The sequence below is a fragment of the Morus notabilis genome, unplaced genomic scaffold, assembly GCF_000414095.1.
Source record: "Morus notabilis unplaced genomic scaffold, ASM41409v2 Scaffold114, whole genome shotgun sequence".
Lineage (NCBI taxonomy): Eukaryota > Viridiplantae > Streptophyta > Magnoliopsida > Rosales > Moraceae > Morus > Morus notabilis.
The window spans coordinates 392,384-416,074 of NW_010359462.1; the positions used below are offsets into that span (position 1 = coordinate 392,384).

Here is a 23,691-nt window from a genome sequence, read left to right on the forward strand (position 1 = left end):
TTTTTATTCGTAGAGTCTTCATCTCCAAAATAGGAGACCATCTATCATTCTAGCACTGCCAATCATCTTCCCCGAGCTCTGTTCCTGAAAAACACGATGAGATTCATGAAAGGTGACATGATAGTTAGAATCTCTACACAGTTTACTGACTGACAGGAGATTACAAGCAAGTTTAGGAACATGGAGAACAGACTTAAGATAGATGGTTTTAGACAAATTAATTAAACCTTTACCGGCTATAGGCGAATAGGAACCATCTGCTATACTAACTTTTTCATGTCCAGAACAAGAGGTATAAGTATGAAATAAATGAGAAAAACTTGTCATATGGTCAGAAGCTCCTGAATCAATTATCCAAGGAGTAGAATAGGACTGAAAAAGACAAGATAGGGCATTTGATTCACTACCTGTTTGAGCTAGAGAAGCATTAGGAGTACCCGACAAACCGGAGTTGGATTCGGCCTCATGTGCAGCGGAAGAACGAGTGAACGACCTTCATGCGAGCCCTTCCAACCTGCTGGTTTACGATGAATCTTCTAGCAGGTTTCACGCGTATGGCGTGGTTTATTACAGTGATCACACCAAATTTGGGACTTTTCATCATGCTTTTTAGGGGTGGTTCGGCCAACATTAACACCAGCAGCAAGGGCAGAATTTTCAACAATGCTGCTGCCAGAATTCTTCTTGTCGAGCATGACAAGGCGACAGCTCTCCTCATGACGGACTTCAGAAAATACTTCCCCAATAGATGGGAGGGGCTGCCTACCAATTATCCTTCCTCTAACCTCATCAAACTCAACATTAAGGCCAATAAGAAATTTAAATATACGGTTGTCCTCTACCGTCTTCTTATAGTGGTTACAATCCTCCGGGGATTTCCACTCATAATCATTAAACAAGTCTAAATCCTGCCAAAGGCGTTTCAAAGAATTAAAATACTTAGCAACACTGTCCTCACCTTGACGTATTTCTCCAAGTTTTTAGCGTCAACTCATACACCTGGGACTGATTTCCCGAGTTAGAGTACATTTGGTTGACATTGTCCCAAAGCTCCTTAGCCGTGTGATAGCACATGTAGTTGGAGCTGATATATTCCTCCATTGAATTCACCAACCAGGTCATCTCCATGGAGTTCTCGGCATCCCAAGTTGAATAAATCGGACCCTCTGCTGCAAGTTCCTTCTTCTCTCCTATCAAATAGCCAATTTTTCCCCTGCCACGAATGTACATACGCATCGACTGAGACCAGCGCAGAAAGTTTTCTCCATTTAGTCTGATGGTAGTAATCTAGATGGAGTGGGATTCCGAAGTGGGGGCCTGGGTTTCATTGGCTTTAGGTCGGTTTACATGAGTGTTTGTGGACTCGGAAACTACGTCAGACATGGTGGGTAGTAGCTGAGTTTAGGCGGAAGCAGATTTGTAGAACAGCTAGGGTTTTTTTTTTCTCAAAGTGATCAGATAGGCTTTGATACCATATCAGAGTTTTGAGAAAAAACGTTATTGTATTGCTATGTTTGTTCTGTATACAATGTACACTAAAATAGGAATACAAGAAAGCTATTTTAGGAAACTAATAGCAGTACAAACTCAATCACCTACCTAACTAATTTCCTAATTTCTACCTTTGACTTAATCTTTCCTTACACGCCCAAATCTCCTACTATATGGTTTACTTACAGAATATTTTCCAACAATTCTCCTCTCTTTTCTTATGCCGCACACTATTAGTAGGACAATCTCATTCATCCTCATAACACAAATCCAATTCCTACCATAAAGTTACCATCTCGTTGTAGTATGTTGTGACATCATGATCTCCTTGCCTAGATTGCCACAGCTTCGTTTTTAGTTTTAAGGCCTCGTTCACTTTGCGGATTTGAGTTTTCAATTCGAGCTGAGATGTGATATTTTCTGAAAACTTTTCACTGTAGCAGAAAAAGATAGATGTGACATTTTCTAAGAGCTTTTTACTGTAGAAACTTAAAACTGAAAACTCGAATCGGTGAAATGAACGAGACTAAGATTTGCGATGAGTTTTTCAAGTCTGAGTACATCTCACGTACAGCTTCCCACACATCTCTGGTGATTGGTAAGAATAGATGGGATTTCCCAATAGCCGGCTCCATTGAGTTGATGAGCCACGCCATTATCAACGAATTCTCAGACCACCATGCCTTCAGATTTGGATCACCCGCTGCTGGTTTTTTTACTACTCCGGTTAAATGGCCAAGTTTGCCTCTTCCATCAATTGCGAGCTTCACGGACTGAGCCCACTCCAAGTAATTCTTGCCATTTAATTTATGAACAGTTATCTGAAGAGAAGGATTCACATATACTGCTGATGGATCTATGCCACTGGTTATGGCCATGATTTAGGACTATTCATTATCTACGGAATCCTTTGAAGAAGCAAAGGTCTTGCTCCGATCATGGCAGCCTTTGCCATTAAAACTTAAGAGCTGGCTCTGAAACCATGTAGGTTTTTTAAAAGAAAGAGAACTACTTTTTCTTATTCATATCATAAGGAATTTACAAGATATTTATAGGCATAAAACTAACTTAGAAAATCTAACCTAATCAAGGAATGATAACCGGAATCCCTGTTATCATTATCCGGAACTAACCAAAACAACTTATCCGGATTTTAACTTTAAAAACAGAATCAAGAAAGAGATAACTCTTAACTTTTAGAATAATAGTCTCCTAAATTTAAAAAACCCTAGGTCTTCGACAAATAATAATAACGACAACAATAATTTTTTTTAAAAGAAATAAAAAATAAAAAAAATCTGTTGAAACCTGTGCTTACAACAGTGATTCTTCAATCAAAACCAGAAGAGTTCGAAATGTAGAATGACGTTAGAACTGAATGACTTTGCAAGAAGTCAAAATAAAAATAAAAAAAAAATAAAAAAAACAATTCGAGACAGAAGCACTTCATATATTTGAAACCACCATAATGCTTTCAAGCACAAACCTTTTGCCTGCTCTGGACGACAAAACTCCCAACCATCTCTGATGCACAAAGACGTATGTGCAGGATACCGCTTGGCAAGTGCCACCTCCTCCCGGGAAAGATCTATTCATACCCATATCAATAACAAGTTAAATTGTGACCTACTCTGTGTGTGTGTGTATATATATATGTAAGAGTGGATATCCTACTCTTGTATCTTTTTAGTCATCTAAAATGCACCGTTTTAGGTGCTCTCTATTTTTTTTAAAACTTTTTTCTCTTCTTTTCTTTTATTGCTTTTCTTTTTTTTAAACCCTTTTAACTTTTTGATTCTCTTATTTTGCTTTACTTTTTAGTCCCTCTATTCTCTTACCCTTAAAACAGCTTGATTTTTTTTCCCGTTGTAACTCCATCATTTTCATGTTTTACATTTTTTTATTCATCACACCATTTTGGTGCTCTCTTTTTTTTTTTTTTTTACCTTCTTCCTTTTCTTTTTTTTAAACTATTTTTCTAACCTTTTTTCCTCTTTTGTTTTTTTATTTTTTCTCTATTTGACTATTATAGTCTCTTACCATTAAAACTACTTGAATAATTTAACTCCATTATTTTTGTATTTTTACCTTTTTTATTCATATTTTACTCTATTTGTCTACCATTGTAATTAACAAATGATGCTTTAACCCTTTTCTTCTTTTTCGGTGCTATACTTTTTTTCCATTTCTTTCTTTATGGTTTCATTTATCTACCGTAATCTCTCACCCTCAATATTCTCTTACTTTTTTCCTTTCTTTTCCTCTGTCATTTTTTCCCTAGTTCAACTTTATCGTTCTCTCTCATAGATTTCTTAAACCTTCAATCTCAACTCTCACTGGTATGATTTCTTTGATTGTGATCAATTATTATTTTAATTATCGTTAGTTTCTTTCACTTTTCATGATAAAATGAATTAATACACGGCATATATTTTATACATCTTATGATATTTAGACCTCTAAAAGTATGTGTCGGAGGGTCAAAATAAAAGAAGTGCATATATTCATAAGTTATTTGTGCAAATAACTCTTTTCTTTTTCTTTTAAAATCTCCAACTAAAATAGTTTCTTGTATTTATTTTTTCTATTCATAATGTATGTCTTTGTAATTTATTATATAATCTACGTTAAAGAAAACTTCAGTTACAACTTAACACGTGCATTGCACTTACCTCAACTAGATAAATATCTTAAATCCTAAATTCTTACTCCTAAATACTATCCTATTATATAGAAGAGTGGATATGTGGCTACTGTTAATGAAATAATCCGAACGGTGAGTTATTGTTGAAAACCGGCATTCAATTAGTTATAAATCTTGGGAATTGTTTATTTTTGGAATAATTTTAGGAGAGAATCCGGTAATATATTACCCGATTCCTTGTTACTATTTCCTAGTTTAGTGGAGATTGTTTCCTTGTTTACTCTAGTCTAGGATCTTTACTTAAGGAAAGTTCCTCTGTATATATTCTTTGTATTTCTTCCACTCTAAAGAAATAGAAAATCAGAGAGCAATTCATTCTCTCAAATACTACATAGTACCAGAGCCATTAGGAATCCTATCGGCCATCTCGCCTCAGCTCTCACGTAAACACTTGTTCAGTGCCGTTTGTCGTGCAAGAGTCGTAGCCACCTTTGGTCTCTGAAACCTAATTCTCCCTCATGACCAAGTACGGCATGACTACTGAAAGATCAAGCTCAATATCAGAAGTGAACTCCAGCCCCGAAGTGGCATCTGCCATCAATCATCATGGAGGGGAGGAAGGCACCTCTATCCTCATCACCGGTCACAAACTCAATGGCCACAATTATCTTTAGTGGTCTCAATCTGTGATGATGTTCATCTGCGGGAAGGGCAAGGATGAATATCTCACCAGTGAAGTCACAATTCCAGATACGAAAGATCCCAAAATTCAGGACATGGAAGACTGAAAATCACATGATCATGTCTTGGCTGATCAACTCAAGGAACAACAACATAGGAGAAAATTTTCTCCTATACGGGACTACAAAGGAGATATGGGATGCAGCACGAGAAACATATTCCAACTCCGAAGACAACTCAGAACTATTTGAGGTTGAAGCCGCACTACATGACCTACGCCAAGGAGATCTTACAGTCACTCAATACTTCAATACCCTCACCCGCCATTGGCAGCATCTCATGTTTGAAGTCCATCCATGAAAGTGCTCAGAAGATACAAAACTATACAGGAAATTGTGGAGCAGAAACGAACTTTCAAGTTCCTTCTTGGTCTCAACAAAAACCTAGACGAAGTCAAGGGGAGAGTGATAGGAACGAAACCTCTTCCAAGCATAAGGGAGGCCTTCTCAGAAGTTCGTCGAGAGGAAAGCATAAAGAAGCTAATGATGGGATCTCAAAATTCTGCTCCAACCATTGAAGAATCTCCATTAGCAGCTCATGGATGCCAAACAAGCAGCCTGAGTGAAAACAGGCAGAGGAAAGGAAGACCGTGATGTGATCACTGCCGTAAATCAAGACATCTCAAGGAGACTTGCTGGAAAATCCATGGCAAACCTATTTATTGGAAGCCATCACGACCAAACAATGACAAGGACAGCCGTGCAAGTCCTACTCAAGCCGAAAACAGTCCATTCACTAAAGAGCAACTTGAAGTCCTTCAAAAACTCTTCAGTCAGAATGTTTTATCTCAGACAACCACTACTAGAATTTTTTATCTCAGACAACCACTATTGCCTCTGGATCTAGCATGCTTCAAAGGCCTTTGCTGTTAATAAACGTTTCACATTGGATTATTGACTCAAGGGCTTCAGATCATATGACGGGCGATGCTACCATATTTCACGAGTACGCCCCATGACTTGGGAATTATACAGTTCGAATAGCATATGGTTCTTCATCCGGGGTTAAGGGAACAAGCTTAATCAGAATCACAAAGGATGTAATCCTACATTCGGCTCTTTATGTTCCTAATTTGAACTGCAATTTACTCTCCATCAGTAAATTAACTCGTGATCTCAATTGTGAAACTAAATTCTTTCCAAACCATTGTGAATTTTAGGAATTGGATTCGAGGAAGACAATTGGCAGTGCTGAGATGTGTTTTGGACTCTTATCTCCTCAAAGATGATAATCCTTCAAGAAGGCAAATTCAGAATACTAGTTGTGCGTCGTTTAAAAGTCAATCCCGTCTAAATACTTGTGTCAATTAAGATAGTGAAGTTATGACACTATCATCTTGGTCATCCTAATTTCATGTACCTTCAAAAACTATTTCCATCAATATTTATCAATAAAAATGCAAAGTTCTTTAATTGTGAAGTTTGCCAACTTTCCAAACACACTCGTAATAGCTATCCCAGTTCCTAATATAAACCATCTCGTCCCTTTACTTTGATACACAGTGATGTATGTGGTCCCTCAAAAGTAAGAAATATTAACAGGAACATGATGGTTTGTATCATTTGTTGATGATCATATTAGATTGACATGGGTGTTCCTCATGAAAGAGAAATCTGAAGTTGGACAAATCTTCCAAAATTTCAACTCTATGATTCAGACACAATTCCATACCAAGACCCAAGTCCTAAAAAGTGACAATGCCAAAGAATACTTCAAATCTATCCTAGATACCTATCTGATGAGTCAAGGAATTGTCCACTTAAGCTCTTGTGTTAACACTCCCCAACAAAATAGGGCTGCAGAGAGGAAAAAAAGGCACTTATTAGAGGTAGCTCAATCTCTCATGTTCTCCACTCATGTTCCAAAACATTTATGGGGAGAAGCAATACTCACAGCCACATACCTAATCAATCGGAATGCCCTCCAGAGTTCTCAAGTTCCAAACTCCATCTCAAATTCTTCTCCAAAACTTCCCACACACCAAATTCATCCCCTCTTTAGATCCTAAAGTATTCGGGTGTTCTGCCTTTGTCCACATGCACTCTCAACATCGTGGCAAGTTAGACCCAAAATCCATCAAATGTATCTTTCTTGGGTATTCCTCACACCAAAAGGGTTATAGGTGTTACTCCCCTATAAAAAAAGAATCTACAACTCAATGGATGTGACATTTTTTGAACGCCAATCCTTCTATCCCAAACCTGCAATTCAGGGGGAGACCATGAGGGAATATCAGTTTTGGGATCTTGACATACAGTTCGGGGACACTTCATTATCTTAGCCTAATTCATCACCTATTTCAAATCCATCTCAACTACCCGAGAGTCATCCTATTCCTACACAATCTGAGAGTCACCTTCTTGCAAGTCCTCCTACAAGTCCATCCCCCTCTCTTGTTCGAGATCATCCTCAACAAAGTGCCGATAAGGAGCTAATTGTTTACTCCAAGAGGAAGAAATCTAGAAAGTTGATAGAGCACACAACACCTTTCATACTTGACCAAGAAGCATCTCCCCTACTTAACTGGCGCCAAACTTCTGTTGTTGTTTCGCCGGGACATGGATCCTGTGGCACTAGCGGTTCGATATGGAGCTGCCACTGGACATGTTTTTGTATATATATCCATGTCGCGAAGTGCGAAGGGGGTGGTTCTTTTTGGGTAGTCACGGGAGATCGAAGCCCGTTTTAGGTAAATTAATTCAGGGAATTCCCTCTTCTTCACATGGCTGGAAGCCAATGTTCTTCATGGTCAAGGGCCATTTTAACCTCCATCTCACTGACCGCAGACCTAGGCCTCGAGGCATTCAAACATCGTTCGGGAGATTAAGTGAGCGCCCTACCGGTAGTTGTTTGGTGTTCTTCCTTGCTCTAATCACTTTGTGATACTAACTTCTTTCCTCTCCTGCAAATTCTCAAGATCACCAAAAGCTTTTTGGAACTAGGAAGGCGAGGGTTCTCGCGGCTTTTAAGCTCCTAGAGGACGAATGCCACATCGACGTCCTCTTAACCGAGGCTAATCTTAGGGAGTCGGGCCTACTGCTATCCCTTCCTGATCCTACCCACCTCCACGCCGTTCAGGAATTTTTTAACCTCAGCGCAGAGAGTAAGTTCTACTAATCTTGACTGCTTATTCGCATAAATGCTTGATCGGCTCCCCTCTTCTCTATTTAGGTAAACTTTTTTCTTTTTGCTTCGCAGAAATGACTTCCCTGAACCTTCAACTCCCCACTCGCAGCAAGCATCAACAAAAGAAGAAGCCCAGCGTCGGTGCTTCTTCTTCACCAACCCTGTGGAAGAGGGCTTCAGAAGCAACCTCTAGGTCCGCGTCGGGCGCAAAAGACTTCGTCGGGACAAGGTGCTGGTGACGGAGGAGCCTCCAACGCCAGTGGCTCCCATCGACGTCCTCTTAACCAAGGCCAATCTTAGGGAGTCGGGCCTACTGATATCCCTTCCTGATCCTACCGACCTCCACGCCATTCAGGAATTTTTTAACCTCAGCACAGAGGGTAAGTTCTACTGATCTCGACCGTTTATTTGCATAAATGCTTGATTGGCTCCCCTCTTCTCGTTTTAAGTAAAGTTAACTTTTTTTTTTTTTGCTTCGCAGAAATGACTTCCCTGAACCTTCAACTCCCCACATGCGGCAAGCATCAACAAAAGGAGAAGCCCAACGTCGGTGCTGCTTCTTCATCTACCCCACAAAAGAGGGCTTCAGAAGCAGCCTCTGGGTCCGCGTCGGGGACGTCAGAGCGCAAAAGACTTTGCCGGGACAGGGTGCTGGTGACGGAGGAGCCTCCAGCGCCAGTGGCTCCCATCCCTGACATCCCAGAGGTCCTCCTCCAAAGGACGGCCTTTACCTACCGACAACGAAGGTTAAGGACTCAAATTGCCTAGTCCCAGATGTCTCTGACGCCCAGATTGAGGCAGCACTCGACCTCCCTCCCCGATTCTCTGCGGTCTTCCAAGCCCTTTATGAGTCCTTTTTTGACAAACATTAGGTCGCCGCCACACAGTCTACACTGGTCGACCGCCAGCACAAACAAGTCTCTCACCAAATCCATCTAAGTGTCGACCCTTTATTCCTATGTTGGTCATCCGCTGATTTTCTTCCCCCTCTTAGTTACCCACACCTCAACTTGAATCATCGTTTTTTATTTTTTTTACAGGCTCTTGTTCTCGCTCTTCTCAACCTCATCGACCTAGTCAAGGTCGAGGGCCGCAGCAACGAAATGGACCGCATTGAGGCGAACCTTACGGCTCTCCTCCATGCGGAGAAAACCAACTGTTTGGCCCTTGGTGAGGAAAAGGACCAGGTCTTGAGAAAAATGACTAGCCTCCAAGAAGAGCTAGAGAAGGTGAAGGCACAAGTTGTGGAGGTCACCAAACGGGCGGAGAGGGCTGAAAAGCAGGTGGAAGAGGCTAAAGACCAATATCTCACCGAGGGTAGGGTGGAGGGAGACAACCTGACCTTAGAAGACTTCGCCACAAAGCGCGAAGAGATAATTGAGGAATTCATGTGTTCCAAGGAGCTCACTAATATTCAGACCAAGGATCTCCAGTCCGCCAAGAAGCAGAACGTTGAACAAATTAAGCAGCATCACCCCGAGTAGGACTTGAGTTTCCTCTACACATCTGCCAACAATGATAACCCTCCAAATGATGATAATTCCCCGGATGGCGGTGAGGGCAGTGGCGACGGCAAAGGTAGCGAGGGCTGAAGGCAACTAGGCTTGGGAACCATTTTTTCTTTTTTTTTTCATTTTGAAGAATTTTAAATGTAATGTTAAGACAATGGGTCGTCGGCCCAATTATTATATATATTTGTTTATGAAATGCATATTCTTTCCTTTTATATATCTCATGCTGCTTGCTTTTTATTTATTTATTTATTTAGCCTTACCTCCTTAGCGGTTTTTCTAGCTACTTAGGCCCCTTGGGACTCTAGACTTAGTAGATAAAAATCTTGTAAGTGTGGTTGCCTTTCCCCTTGGAGGATTCGGCGGTTAAGTCCTTTTGAACTTAAAATTTTCATTGCCCTTTGGGGCTTTAGATTTAGCAGATAAAAATCTATCAAGTATGACTGCCTCTCCTCCTTGGAGGATTCGGCGGTTTAGTTTTGAACTTGAAGTTGTTTTTTGTTGAGCGTGTTGAGTAGACTGTAGGTTCTTTCTTTTTATAGATGGTTCAGAGACTCCATGTCTGGTTAAAACTTTGGTTTTAAGGCAGACATGTTTAATTTGGGGTCGTCCTCTTTGAGGAACTGTAGAATAAACACGTGAACAATGTGGAAAGATCGACAATATAGACAATCCTCCAATTTTATTGGTCTTGAAAGATAATTTGGACGACATATCCCAAACTTAATCTAATTAACAAAAATGGATAGCTTATTGATAATAAAGCTTTAATTGCTCTGCATTCCATGGATGATGCACCTTACGACCAACAAGGCTTTCTAGAACATAGGCTCCTGGACGCAACATCTCTGTGATGCGGTAAGGTCCTTCCCATGTTGGGCCCAGCGGACCAATGTTTTTGAGCTTGGTACTTTGAGTAACCTTTCTCAAGACTAAGGGGTTGTTCTTTTGGAGTGTAACTTGAGTCTAGTTTTTGAGTTAAATTTGAGTAATAACTTGAGTTGAAGTTGTAACTTGAATAAAATTGAGTAAAGTTGAATAAAGTTGAAACTTAAAAGAACATGAACTTGAATAAAGTTGGAACTCGAGTTGTCTTTTTTTGAGTTTTTTGGACAAAAGAACATGCCCTAAGTCTCCTGGGGCAAATCTTCTATGCTTCAGTTTTTTGTTGTAGTATCTTGTCGTTCTCTGCTGATATGCGGCAAGCCAAAGTTGGGAGTCGGGCTGTTTTTCTTCTACGAGTGCTCCATTCAATGCCTCGACATTAGCATTTTCATCGTATGCTGCTACCCTTAGTGTTTCAATTTCCACAAGGAGAATTGCCTCGACACCATACGTCAAAGAAAATAAGGTCTCTCCTGTGGTGGTTCAACTCGTCGTCCTGTAAGCCCATAGGACTTTTGGGAGTTCTTCTGCCCATTTTCCTTTCAGGTCATTGAGCTTCTTCAAGGTGTACTTCAGGATCTTATTGACAACTTCGACTTACCCATTGGACTGTGGATGGATCGGCGCTGCAAAGTCCTTGTGAATGCCAAGATTGTCATAAAACTTCATTATTGCTGCATTATCGAACTGCCTTTCATTATCAAAGACGAGGGAATGTGGAACTCCAAATCTACAAATAATTCAGTTCCAGATAAAACTTGTATAGGCTGCCTCCACTGTTGTTGTCAGAGCCTTGGCTTCAATCCATTTTGTATAATAGTCTACAGCAACGATGACCCATTTGAAACCTCCTGACGCCATATGCAAAGGTCCAATCAGGTCGATCCCCCACTTGGCGAATGACCATGAATCGTGACATAGCACTGACACTTATCGCAACGCCGAGCGTATTAATATGCGTCCTTTTTAAGCTTAGGCTAATAGTACCCTCACCTCAAAACCTTAAAGAGCTAGGGATTGCCCCCCAGGCGTCGAGAAACCTCGTCGGTATAGAAGACCATCATAGCTTCAACCCTGACTTTTGGCAGATCGGCGTTCAAAAGGTACTTGATGATTGGGGTCATCCAATTTTCTCCTTGGATTGGCAAGGCTGCATCTGTCTCGTTGTCAATAGAAGGTCGTTCGAGCTCCTTTATAAGGACGACCCCTAGCAATTCTGAGTCTTTTGCTAAGGCATCGGCATTTGAATTTTCCTCTCTTGGGCTTGTTGTATTTCATAAGTTTTGTATTTCATAAGTTTTGAACTTGGCAAGTTCTTTTGCTTTCCTCAAATAGTGTCTCATTCTCTCACCTCGCACTTGATACTCCTTGATCTGACTCACTACTAGTTGGGAGTCGCTGTAGATCTTGATGTCCTTGGTTTTCAAATGACCTGCTAGCCGTAGCCCTGCAATCAACGATTTATACTCCGCTTCATTATTTGAGGCCTTGAACTTGAACCTTATTGCAGCCGTGATCTTGTAGCCTTCGGGGCTTATCAACATAATTCCTGCCCCTGATCCATTCTCTCGTTTGTGGTATTTCCTCAAAATGTCGAGCATCTCTCCCAAGTGCTTGGCATGTTGCCTGACTTTCGTGGTTTTTACTAACATGTCGTCAACATAGACTTCCATTGTTTTCCCAATTTGCTTGGCAAATATCTTGTTGACAAGTCTTTAATTAGTGGCCCTCGTATTTTTTAGATAAAAATGCATCACCTTATAACAGTAGAGCCCTCAGTCCGTAATGAACAACGTGTGCTCTTCATCGGTTGGATGTATGGGAATTTAGTTGCAGCCTGAGTAGGCGTCCATAAAACTCAACAACTCATGCCTAACTGTCGCGTCGACAACTGATCTATAGGCGGGAGAGGAAAACTGTCCTTTGGACATGCCTTGTTCAAATCACTAAAATCTACGCAAGTGTGCCACCAAGACAGGGTTTGAAATCCATCTAGGGTATTGGGCTTCACTGATGAAGTTGTTTTTAATCAATTTATCAACTCTCTCTCTTAAAGCTTCATATCTCGTTCATCAGTCGGCATTTTTGGCGCTTTGGTGGGAATGAAGGGTCGACGTTTAAGCAATGACACATTATTTCAGGGTCGATCCCCTCCATGTCGTCATGTGTCCAAGCAAACACATCCAAATTCTCCTCCAAAAACATTCGGAGTTCCTTCGTCAACGTCGGTGGTAAAGTGGATCCCACCTTCAAGACCCTCGTCGGTTCCCTTTGGTTCACTCAGAGCTCTTCTAATCGCTTTACTGGCTGACCCTGTGATCTCCTCCTCGACCCTTGGGTCGATGTCTTCATCAATTGACCCTTGACTGACCATTCTCATTTCCAATCTCTTATGGTCATCGTATTCGTGCACAACGTCTGAATATGCAACCCCTAATTCATACTGGTTGCTTTTTATTTCTCCCGCTCCGTTTAGAGTTGGGAACTTAACCTTTTGGTGGTAAAATGGAGGTGATGGCGTTCTTGTAGGGTTGGTCGCCCAATCACCGCATTGTACTGCGATGCTCCCTTGATTACCACAAAATTTACCATCACAATGGCCTGTCGGGGTTTCTCTCCCACTGTAATGGGCAACTTGATCGTCCCTGGCAGGATGATTGAGTCTCCGGTAAACCCATATAACGGTCGAGTGGTCCTCTCCATTTGTGCCTTTGGGGTCCCCATTTTCTCCAACAATCGGAGCACAGTATATCCACCGAGCTGCCGTTATCCACCAAAATCCTACAGACGATGTGATTTCCGATTATGGCTTCTACCGCCAACGCATCATTGTGCGGGAAGTGAACCCTGCTTGCATCCTCCTCCGAGAACGTTATTTCTGAACCGTCAAACCTTGGCGCTTTCGATGGCCTGGCAGATGAAAGGTTCCAAAACCTTTCTTACCTGCCTTGCTTCATGGGCATAATTTTTCTGCTGAGACCTCCTTGAATCTCCTCCAATATACGGACCCCCATGAATTATCTGTATGATGCCAATAGGCTCACGGTCATCATTCCGCCAATTGTCTTCTTGACGGCAATTGTCGTTCCTCTAACCATGGCCTCTCTTATCAGCCCTAAATTCTTGGAGTCAGCCTTTCAATCTCATCTTTTAAATCCGTGCAGTCGTTTGTATTGTGTCCAACCTCCCCATGAAATCGGCAGTACTTGTTCTAGTTCCTCTAACTCAGATCTGAATTCATTGGTTCTGGTCAACGCAGCATATTCCCTTTGCCGACTTGGTTATTAATTTCTTCCGCTCTAACAGTCAACTCGTAGTAAGTATCATACCGCTGGAACGGACGAGACCTTCAGTTCTCCTCTTGCCTCGACTTCTTTACCTCTATTTGGTTTGAGGTCGTGGCCACCTGTTTGTCTCCATTATCGCTGTCTCGCCACTTTCGGTTGTCCTGCTTCCCAAGAGTCGAACATGATTCGACTCCTTTGTTTCTATTTGATTTGTGCTCAGGGTTATTTGCCTCAGCCTCCTCGGCATTAACCTCACCAAAAATTCTCTATAGGTGGAAGCTAATCGTTCAGGTCACGCTTGAAGGAATAATTCTTCTTCATGCTGGACAATGCCCCCATCAAAGCCTCCTTGTCCGTCATATCAGCGGTAGTGGCGACTGCTTCACCGTACCTGGCCAACCACTCCTTTAATGACTCATTTGATTTTTGATAAACCATCATCGTCAAGTTTTGCTTCGGCGAGACGTATTTCTTTACCTCAATGAACTGCAAAGAGAAGGCTTCTTTCAATTCTTCCCAGTTGGAGATCAAATTTGGCTTAAGGGCTCTAAACCATTGGCAAGCGGAATCCATCAAATGGTTCCAGAATGCTCGGCACATTATTTCTTTGAAGTACTCATTTAGGAGCATATGTCCCGTGTACATCTCCAGATGATCATGGACTCTATCTGGGGTGATGTCTACGTTAACTACCTTAGCGACCTGCCCCAAATTTCTCTGTAGGTGATTCACCTGCTTTTAACGTCTTTTTTTAAACCGGCAACATCACCTATAAGCTTCTCTTCCAAGCCCGCTGCTCGCTCCATAATGGCCTTGGCTTCCTCAGTGGAGATTACAGTGTCGACCACTTTAGAAGCCTCAGCTTTACGGGCGTTTAGTCCATTTCTGAGGTCTCCCTCCCATTTGCACCGACCTAGAGTCTTCTTGGGCATGATTGGCCTGGTTTCCTCTATGTGGCGCCTTTGGGGATTGTCCTAACCCGCTTGCTGCTTCCCTTTCTTGGGCTCGTCTCCTGGTGGCTCTTTATCTACTTCCCAACTATTTGGGCAGCCGAGGCCTGAGGTTATTACTCCTCGTGTTCTCACTCTCCCCGATCCCTTCTAAGGCACTGCGCTGGTCACCAACAGCCTGGTTCTCGACAACAGCGGCTCTCGGTGGTCTTGGGGGGTGCTCTCTAAAGGAGACATGGAGTTTCTCCCGTCCATTCGTTCTATGGTGGCCACCAGGTGGCAGACCATTTCTGTCAGGGCGTTCAACTGCGCTTGCATCTATGCGGGGACGGGCTAAGACACGTTTGGGGCCGGAGCTTCTTCGGTCCTGGCCGCGATGGGATTTTCATTCCTTCCTCCATTGGCCTGATTGGTCTGAAGCACGGCGTTCTCTTCGGTTTGGTTGCCTTAATTCGTAGTGCTGCTCCTCGTTCTTCTGGGCAGCATGGTTTATGATTGGATCTTTCTCACCAGAATTCTTCACATTAACTGGAGATTCTGGGTTTGATCCCCAGTGGAGTCGCCAATTGTTGATGGTGAAAATTCGTCAACTGGATTAATTTGGGTTTGGAAGTGATTAACATGATTTTGACGGCTTAATTATGCTTTGAGAATATTTTTAAAGATAAACAAGAGGAAAGAACACCAGAATTTATAGTGGTCCACTCTTTTGTTCAAGAGCTACGTCCACTGTGAGGAGGAGAAAAATCTTTACTATCTTCTAAGAATACAAGTTACAGAAATGCGCCCCTTGGCTTGCCATTTTTCACGTATATATTTGCTCTATCTTCCCTCAACCTCTGTCATTTCAATCATTACATTCCATCAGTACACTCTATCACATTGTCTCCATATTTTTAGATGTAGTCCTCGGTGGGTGGAGTTTCTGCCAGTCAACAGTGGTCTTTCACCTACTCCCCTACCAACTTCGCTTGCTTACAAGTCACGTAAGATATCCTGCAGGTTCAGTTCTTTCTCGGGTTGCGTGCAATCAGCTCCTTAAGCGCTCATCAAGCCATCTCTGCCTACGTCAACCTAGAACGGTCGACCTCTTGCTTGTCTTGACTCTCCTGTACGGTCAACCTCTTGCCTATCTTGACTCCTCTGTACGATCGACCTCTTGCTTATCTTGGGTCAGCCTTTACCGAGTTTCATTTTGCGAATACTTAATGCTGAGCTGGCATGGCCATTAATCCTCCAGTTGTGCTACGTAGCGCTCATCTAGTGCATGATGTGAGGTGTGAGATTTTACCCTACGACCATAAGTATTGTTCTTGAAGAATCCAAAGAGAAGGAGATTCAGTCAGTGGAGCATTTCTTAATGGAACTCTTGAAGAAGAGGTGTACATGGACCTACCTTCAGGGTTTGAAGGAGAGTTGGGTGGTAATAAGGTGTGCAAATTGTCTAACTCAAGAACAGGCTGATCATACACTGTTTTATACACTCTAGAGGTAAGGTTTCGATTTTGATAGTATATGTGGATGATATTATCTTAATAGGGGATAACTTTGAAGAACTATCAGAATTGAAGAAAGTGTTGGCTAAAGAATTTGAAGTCAAGGATCTGGGGTAGTTAAGATACTTTCTAGGAATGGACGTGGCTCGTACAAGAAAAGGAAACCGATATGCTTGGAGGAAGACCACCATCTGAAACTCCTGTAGAAATGAATGGAAAATGGAAGAAAAAGGAGTTAGGAGATCCGGTAGACAGAGGAAGATATCAAAGGTTAGTAGGAAGACTAATCTATCTATCTCACACCAGGCCTGACATAGTATTTGCAGTAAGTGTTGTAAGTCAGTATATGCATTCTCCTTATGAAGAACACTTTGCTACAGTCTATTGGATCCTGAGATATCTTAAAATGACACCAGGTAAAGGTTTGTTTTTTGGAAAGACTGAACATAGGCATATTGAGGCATTTACGGATGCTGATTAGGCAGGTTCAACTGAAGATAAGAGGTTAACGTCTGGCTATTGTACTATGGTCGGCGGAAATCTTATTACTTGGAGAAGCAAGAAACAGAGTGTAGTTGCTCACAGTAGTGTACAGGCCGAATTCAAAGCATTAGCACACGGAATTTGCGAGACCATTTGGATTAGAAAAGTATTGGAAGAATTGCAGACTAAACACAAAGCTCCTTGACGGGTCTACTGTGACAATCAAGTAGCTCTGTGTATAGCTCAGAATCTAGTTCATCGTGATCGTACCAAACATGTGAAAATTGACAAACATTATATTAAGGAGAAGATTGATGAGGGTATAGTGGAGCTTATGTACCTTCGTCTCAACAAGTTGTTGATGTTTTGACCAAAGGATTACAAGACAAAACTTTGAAGCTCTGGTAGACAAGCTGGGAATGATTAACATATATTCACCAGATTGAAGGGGAGTGTTGGAAAATCTGTGATTTCTATGGAATTTCATGCATTGACTTTGTGATTGTTTTCCTGATTTTCTTGGAGTTATTTTTGGTAGGCATTTAGAGAAATAAATATGGTGATTTCCTTTAGTTTGGGAGAGGAATTACCGTGATTGTATTTTGTGTTTCCTCTATTTAAGAGGAAGGTCTCTGTCTAACAAATAATAAGAAATGAGAAACTTTTCCTCTGAAATCCTTTACTTGGGGATTGTTTATTTTTGGAATAATTTAAGGAGAAGAATCCAGTAATATATTACCAGATTCCTTGTTACTATTTCCTAATTTCGTGGAGATTGTTTTCTTGTTTACTCTAGTCTAGGATCTTTACTTAAGGAAAGTTCCTCTGTATATATTCTTTGTATTCTTCCACTCTAAAATAATAGAAAATCAGAGAGCAATTCATTCTCTCAAATACTACAGTTATACATGCTTTATTTTTTCCTCTCCCTTTTAAATTTCAATTCTTTTATTATTATTATTTTGTTATATGTGGCTACAGAACATTTTATGATAGTTTAAAATTGTGATTTTTAGGTGTTATTACTTTTTTTTTCCTTTCTAAGTTTTAACTTCTTTATCTTTTCTATTAATACAAGTAACATTAATTTCATGATAGTCCAAAACAGTGAGTTTTAGGTGCTTAACTTCTTTTTCCTTTTCCTTTTAAAGTTTCAACTCATTTACCATGTTTCATGTATTTAATCATATATATGCTTTCACTTAAACTACAATTCATATACTTTTTTAAAAATTTTTTAGTAATTTTTATTTTTAAATTTTTCTACGAAATGTTCATATTTTACGTTATAAAAATTTCAATAACACCTCAATACGTACATCCGCACGTACCTAAACTAGTTATTCTAAAATATGTTAAGATATTTGAGAACAGGAGACAACATAAATTGACAAGCTCATTACAAAGAGAGGGCAATTCAAGGAGTCCACCAGAACAAACGGAAGAAAAAGAAGAACTATAAATAAGACAAACAATATTCTGCTAATTCGTGGAATTGTTAAGCGAGAGAGGGCAATAGATAAGAAAAAGAGAAAGAACGCGATCAAGATGCCAAAACAAAAAATACAATTACCCCAACACACCTCTATCATTGAACTTTTTCAACGTAGGACCAACAAGCAAAATAGAAGCTGCTTCTAAATGAGGCATTTTCAGGATTGGATTCTCCTCAACTCGCAAATGCTGCAGTGTTTAAAGGAATGATTATTTGGTATTATTTTCAATATGTCATCTTATATTTGTTCTTGGAGTAACAAAATAATAATCTTTGACCAAACGACTCAGATCTAGATGAATGAACATGAAGGAAGTTTTAGCACAAGAATGCTAACCTCAAGGACAGGTAAATGAGGGAAACCCTTTAGTGTTGAAATTTTATTTTTGCTAGCAGCTAATACCTGCATTACGTGATTTAAAAGTTCAAAGGTAATTCATCGAGCAATGACGAACGAATAACAAAGATTTCAACAGCTAAAGAAACAAATAGACCTGCAACCGTGGTTGACTTGCCATTGAAAGAGACTTTAACTTGTTCTGAGCAACTGAGAGAAACTAAGACAAGGGACAAGAAACAAGAAACAAAATGTACAAAGAGATTATCACTTGGAAGCAAACAAAAGTACCATTCCAAGTAGACAATTACAAAATCTAATAAGCAACATCAAAATTCAGATTTCTACCTCCAGATTAGGAAGTTGAGGAAGGCTTGCGAGTGATGTGATTTGATTTCCAGCTAGATACAATTGCTACACGAGCAATAAACTTCCATAAATTACAAATGTATAATTCAGCATTCTTCCATACACAAAAATTCAATAGCAAATTCACAATTACCTGTAGGGCTTTGCAATTCTCAAGAGGTTCAAATCCTGGCCCTTTGAAATCATTGAAACTCAAATCAAGAACCTGAGAACAAGGAAGCATCATGGATCAAGTAACAAGTTTACAGGTAACATACCATAATACATTTGTCAGTTGGCATCTTTATTGTGTGGCTTTTAGCCTTCAAAACGTTTATAACTTCATAGTTTATTTGAATTCTTAAAGCAGATGGCGAACATAATAAAAGGGCAGTTTTGTGTCTACTTGCAATGTACCTTCACCCTTGACAATATCTCCACTCCCTCCAATGTAGACAAGAGATTGTCTCTAAGATAAACAAACTGCCAATGAAGAGTATCATTACGGAACAAACTAAAACTGCCAATGAAGAGTATCATTACGGAACAAACTAAAATCATTCAACAAAAGAAAATGTTTTTCTCCAGAAGACAAATGGAAAAAACCTTTTCAAGTAATACACCAATTTTCATCTAGCATCGTAACATGATAAGTAGCCATCTTGTATGAAAAGTTCCTTGGAAAATAAAAACCACAGTTGGACCACAACTCAATCTTTCATATAGTTTCCATAAATTGGGTATTTTAATAAAACTACATGCCATTGCACTTTGATACACATTGTAATGGCTTAAGCTTCAAGAACCAATAAATCCTGAAAGAACCAAGCATACCAAACCCACATCTCTTCAATATAAAAGCCACATAGCTTGTGACAATTTAACAATTTCGAGATGAGGAAATGAAATTCAACGAGCACTCCTCGAATGATAAGCAATGTTATATAAAATACTTATCAAGTTTTCACGTTCATAAGATGTCTAAAGAAGAGAAAGTTGCCGAATACTTCTTTTCTTTTCCGTACTTTGTCTAATACATAAATAATCATAAGGTGTTAGTTTAACATAAACAAAGTCTCTTTTAAAATCCCAACTACGCTTGATATAGCCATTCATATTAGTGAAGGAGGCAACAAACTGGGGGAAAGAAATTTTACATAAACTAATAGCAAAAACTCTCTTCAGTTTACAGTTACCAATGTGCATGACAAATTTACCTCCAAATTTGAAGACAAGTTCAACCCACTAGCAGTGAGACTGCGGACCCTGTGACCTCTAAGATCCAGCCTCTGAAAGAATAAGTTAGATAAGCAGTGATAAGAAAAGACTGGAAACATAATACCCATGCTATAATTGTATTTTCTTCAAATATTTAGTATTTACAACCACAGCTGATTCACACATGGGATCAGAAGCATAAAAACTTGCATAGCATTGCTGTATGTGTTACAGAAGAACGAGAAGAAGGAACCAAGAAAAAAGTATCAACGACTACAGGTTTCCGGTTTTATCATGGGACAGCTTAAAAAGATGAATTCGATAGAATATATAATAAAGTATATTTAGAAACAAGAACTAATCTAGCGAAAAGGTAGACACTGATAGCGATGATGAATACAGAAGAAATTAAGTCGCCAGTTCGTTGCATGTTGAATTGAAGAGGAAATTATAGGAGAAGAACAATGCAGATAGTCAGGCAAAGGCATTTGGAATTGCATCTAGAAATTATACATAAAACCAGTTGTCAAAGGGGATGATACAATGCACCGAGAGCTACACTTCAACGAATTCCAGAAACATTTCTCAGAAAAGCTAAAAATGACAAACCCAAAGAACAAAGCTATGGTGATCACTAACGTTTTTAAGGTTTGAAAATCGAAAGGGCAAGGTACTTACCACATCATCACCGGCTTTTATCTCCACCTGGGGAAGAACAATGAACTTCGAATCCCTGCTTTCGGGAGTAGCCGCCGCTTTCCTGCGTCCAGATAAATTAGAACCTCGATCCAAAGACGATGATAGAGACGCAGATCTCAATCCACTAGTGAACGTAGGTGATCGAGAAGACGGAGAAGACAGCTTTGAAACCGTCTTCCCAATTGTACTGCCCCCGGTACTATCTACCGAAGTTGAAGGTACCCTTCTTGAAGAAGAAGCAGAAGAGGCAGAAGAAACTGATAATGATGGCTTGGCTGACGACCTACTAACAGAAGTGTGCTTAGTCACATCAGAATCGGTCGACCTTCTCAAACTGCGATCCAATGGCGTCGCCGGAGTTGACTTTCTAGTTTCCGAAGCACTCGTTCTGTTCGAAGGCTTCGTAGCCACTGTAGGCAAAGAACTCCTAAGTTCGTGGAGAGACCGCCTCACAGGCTCCGCGTTCTTCTTCCCAGCGACAGCAGCGGCATTGTTCTGCTTCGCGGCAGAGGCAACAGTCGCCTTCTCGGCCAATCCGCCGGTGCTGTTTCGCCTCACCCTCGGAGCCGAATTGGAACTCGGCGAGGAGCCAGTAAGAGTTGATTTCTTCGAACTCGAAGAAGAATCCAAACTGCCTTTTGGCTCCAGTTTCTTCCTAACGGAACTTGTCGGTGCCGACACCTTTGAAGCGGCACCCGAGGATTTCGCAGCTTTCGCAACTTCTTTCTCAATTTCCGATGAATCGGCTGGGACTTGCTTCTGCGGAACTTGGGGTTTCGCCTTTGGGTCTTCCCCGGGTTGTACTACTGGATCTTCCATTTAAGTTCACCCACAAATGAGCTTCACAAAAACAGAACAAAAACGTTAACCAACAATTCCAACTTGCTACTGTTTTGTTCTCTAGAAAAAAAAAAAAAAAAAAAGAAAAAGAAACTCGACCATAATAGATTCTGCGCAAGTAACTCAATGCAACTGATTTCCTTCAATTTATTACCAATTTCCAACAACATTTGACAAAACCATAACTATTTCTTTCCGAGAAAAAACCCAAAAAAAATAGAAAAATTCACAGCAACTCACCAATCCGAAGTTTTTCACAACTTCAACACGAATTCCTCAACCAGAAAGATCATACTCAGATTCGGATCTACCGCAAAATGCAGGTTCGTTCGACGGAAAATTCGAGCTTGAACGGAACTTCCTGAAGCAGAAACAGCAAAATGTGAATGCGAAATTCAAACGCAACGGAGAGGGAGAAAATAAGGGGGAAATTGTTACCTGCAAAACGGTTCAGATCTGGAAACTGAAACGAAAACCAGGAAGCATTTCTACGGTTTATGATGTTTTGGCAGAGAAAGCGTGGAAGTATTCGAAAAGAAACAACACTTAAGTCGACGAGAGAAAAAACAAAAGTGGTCGTGTGATTTTTTTTTTCCTTCTCGCTAAGCGGCATTTTTTAGGCCAAGACCCATTATAAAACATTCTTTCTTTTGTATTTTTTTCTTTCTCTTTTCAAAGTAAATGACAAAGGTACTCTTAGGCCTTGTTTATTTCACCAATTTGAATTTTCAATTATATGTTAAGGGTATTCCGGAGCTGTCCCGGGGGTGCCCTGGGGCTATCCCGGAGCTGTCCTGAGGCTTTCTCGGGATGTCCCGGTGCAACCCCGGGGCTGTCCCGGCGCCGTCCCCATGGCTATACCGGGGCTTCCCCGAGGATGTCCCCGGGGCTTTCCCAGGGGTGCCCCAGGGTTGTCCCGGAATTGTCCCGGGCTGTCCCGGGGGTGCCCCAGGGGTGCCCTGGGGCTGTGCTGATGTTGTACCGGGCCTGTCCCAGGGCTGTCCCGGTGCTGCCCCGGAGCTGTACTGGCGCTGTCCCCGGGCTATCCCGCGGCTGTCCCGCAGCACTCCCGGAGCTGTCCCGGGGTTATCCCGAGGCTGTCCCGTGGCTGACCCGGAGCTGTCACGTGGCTATGCCGGGGCGGCCCTGGTGCTGTCCCAAGGCTGACCCAGGGCTGCCTCGTGGTTGTCCCGTGTCTGTCCCGGGGATGTACTAGGGCAGTCCTGGGTCAGTCCCGTCGCTATCCCGGGGCTGACCCGGGGTTATCCCGGGGCTGTCCCGGGGTTGTACCCATGTTGTCCCGGGGTTGACCCGAGGCTGTCCCGGGGCTTTCCCGAGGCTGACCCATGGCTAACCTGGGGTTGACCAGGCTATGTCCCGTGGCTGTCTCGGGGCTTCCCCGGGGCTGTTCCGGGGCACTCCAGGGGCTGTCCCGGGGATGACCCAGGCCTGTACCGGGGCTAACCCGGGCCTGTACCGGAGCTGTCCCGGAGCTGATCCGGGGCTGTCCCGGGTTGGCCCGGGACTGTCCCGGGGCTGCCCGCAACTGTCCCGAGCCTATACCGGGGTTGTCCCGGGGCTTTCTCGGGGCTGTCTCAAGATATCCCGGGCTGTCCCGGGGTATCCCAGACTGTCTCGGGGATGTCCCGAGGCTGTCTTGGGCTGTCCCGAGGACGTCTTGGGGTTGTCCTAGGGTTGACCCGGGGCTGTCCCGGGGCTGACCCGGCGTTGTCCCGCGGCTGTCCCGGGGCTGTCCCAACGCTGTCCCGGGGCTGTCCCGGGACACACGCGGGCCTGTACCGCAGCTGACCCGGGGCTGTCCCGGGGCTTTCTCGGGTTGACCCGGGGCTATCCCGGGTTGACCCGGGGCTGTCCCGGGGTTGCCCCGGGGTTGTCCCGGGGCTGTCCCGAGCCTATACCGGGGATGTGCAGGGGCGTACCTGGGGCTGTCCCGAGGCTTTCCCGGGGCTGTCCGGAGCTGTCCCGGGGAGGTCCCGGGGCTGTCCCGAGGACGTCCCGAGGTTGTCCCGGGGTTGACCCGGGGCTGCCCCGGGGCTATCCCGGGGCGTACAGGGGCAGTCCCAGGGCTGCCCCGAGGCTGACCCGGGGATGTCCCAGGCTGTCCGATGCGGCGCCAGGG

At 42.3% G+C, this 23,691-nt stretch overlaps 1 protein-coding gene across 2 annotated transcripts in view; it reads right to left on the reverse strand.

The window, feature by feature from the left end:
• The window catches only part of LOC21402679 (187-kDa microtubule-associated protein AIR9), a 58,129-nt gene extending 36,068 nt beyond the window's left edge, over positions 1–22,061 (reverse strand). The window contains exons 1-11 of one of the 2 annotated variants that reach the window (XM_024163168.1): positions 21,990–22,061; positions 21,792–21,912; positions 20,691–21,551; positions 20,012–20,083; positions 19,212–19,277; positions 18,949–19,020; positions 18,795–18,860; positions 18,604–18,666; positions 18,447–18,512; positions 18,198–18,297; positions 2,978–3,079 (exon numbers count right to left, since the gene is read on the reverse strand). In XM_024163168.1, coding sequence (XP_024018936.1) covers positions 2,978–3,079; positions 18,198–18,297; positions 18,447–18,512; positions 18,604–18,666; positions 18,795–18,860; positions 18,949–19,020; positions 19,212–19,277; positions 20,012–20,083; positions 20,691–21,530 — 1,447 coding nt within the window. In that variant the 5' untranslated portion in view covers positions 21,531–21,551; positions 21,792–21,912; positions 21,990–22,061. The remainder of the gene's footprint in view (positions 1–2,977; positions 3,080–18,197; positions 18,298–18,446; positions 18,513–18,603; positions 18,667–18,794; positions 18,861–18,948; positions 19,021–19,211; positions 19,278–20,011; positions 20,084–20,690; positions 21,552–21,791; positions 21,913–21,989) is intronic. The other variant, XM_024163169.1, reaches the window with a different exon arrangement.
• Positions 22,062–23,691: the final 1,630 nt, after the last annotated feature.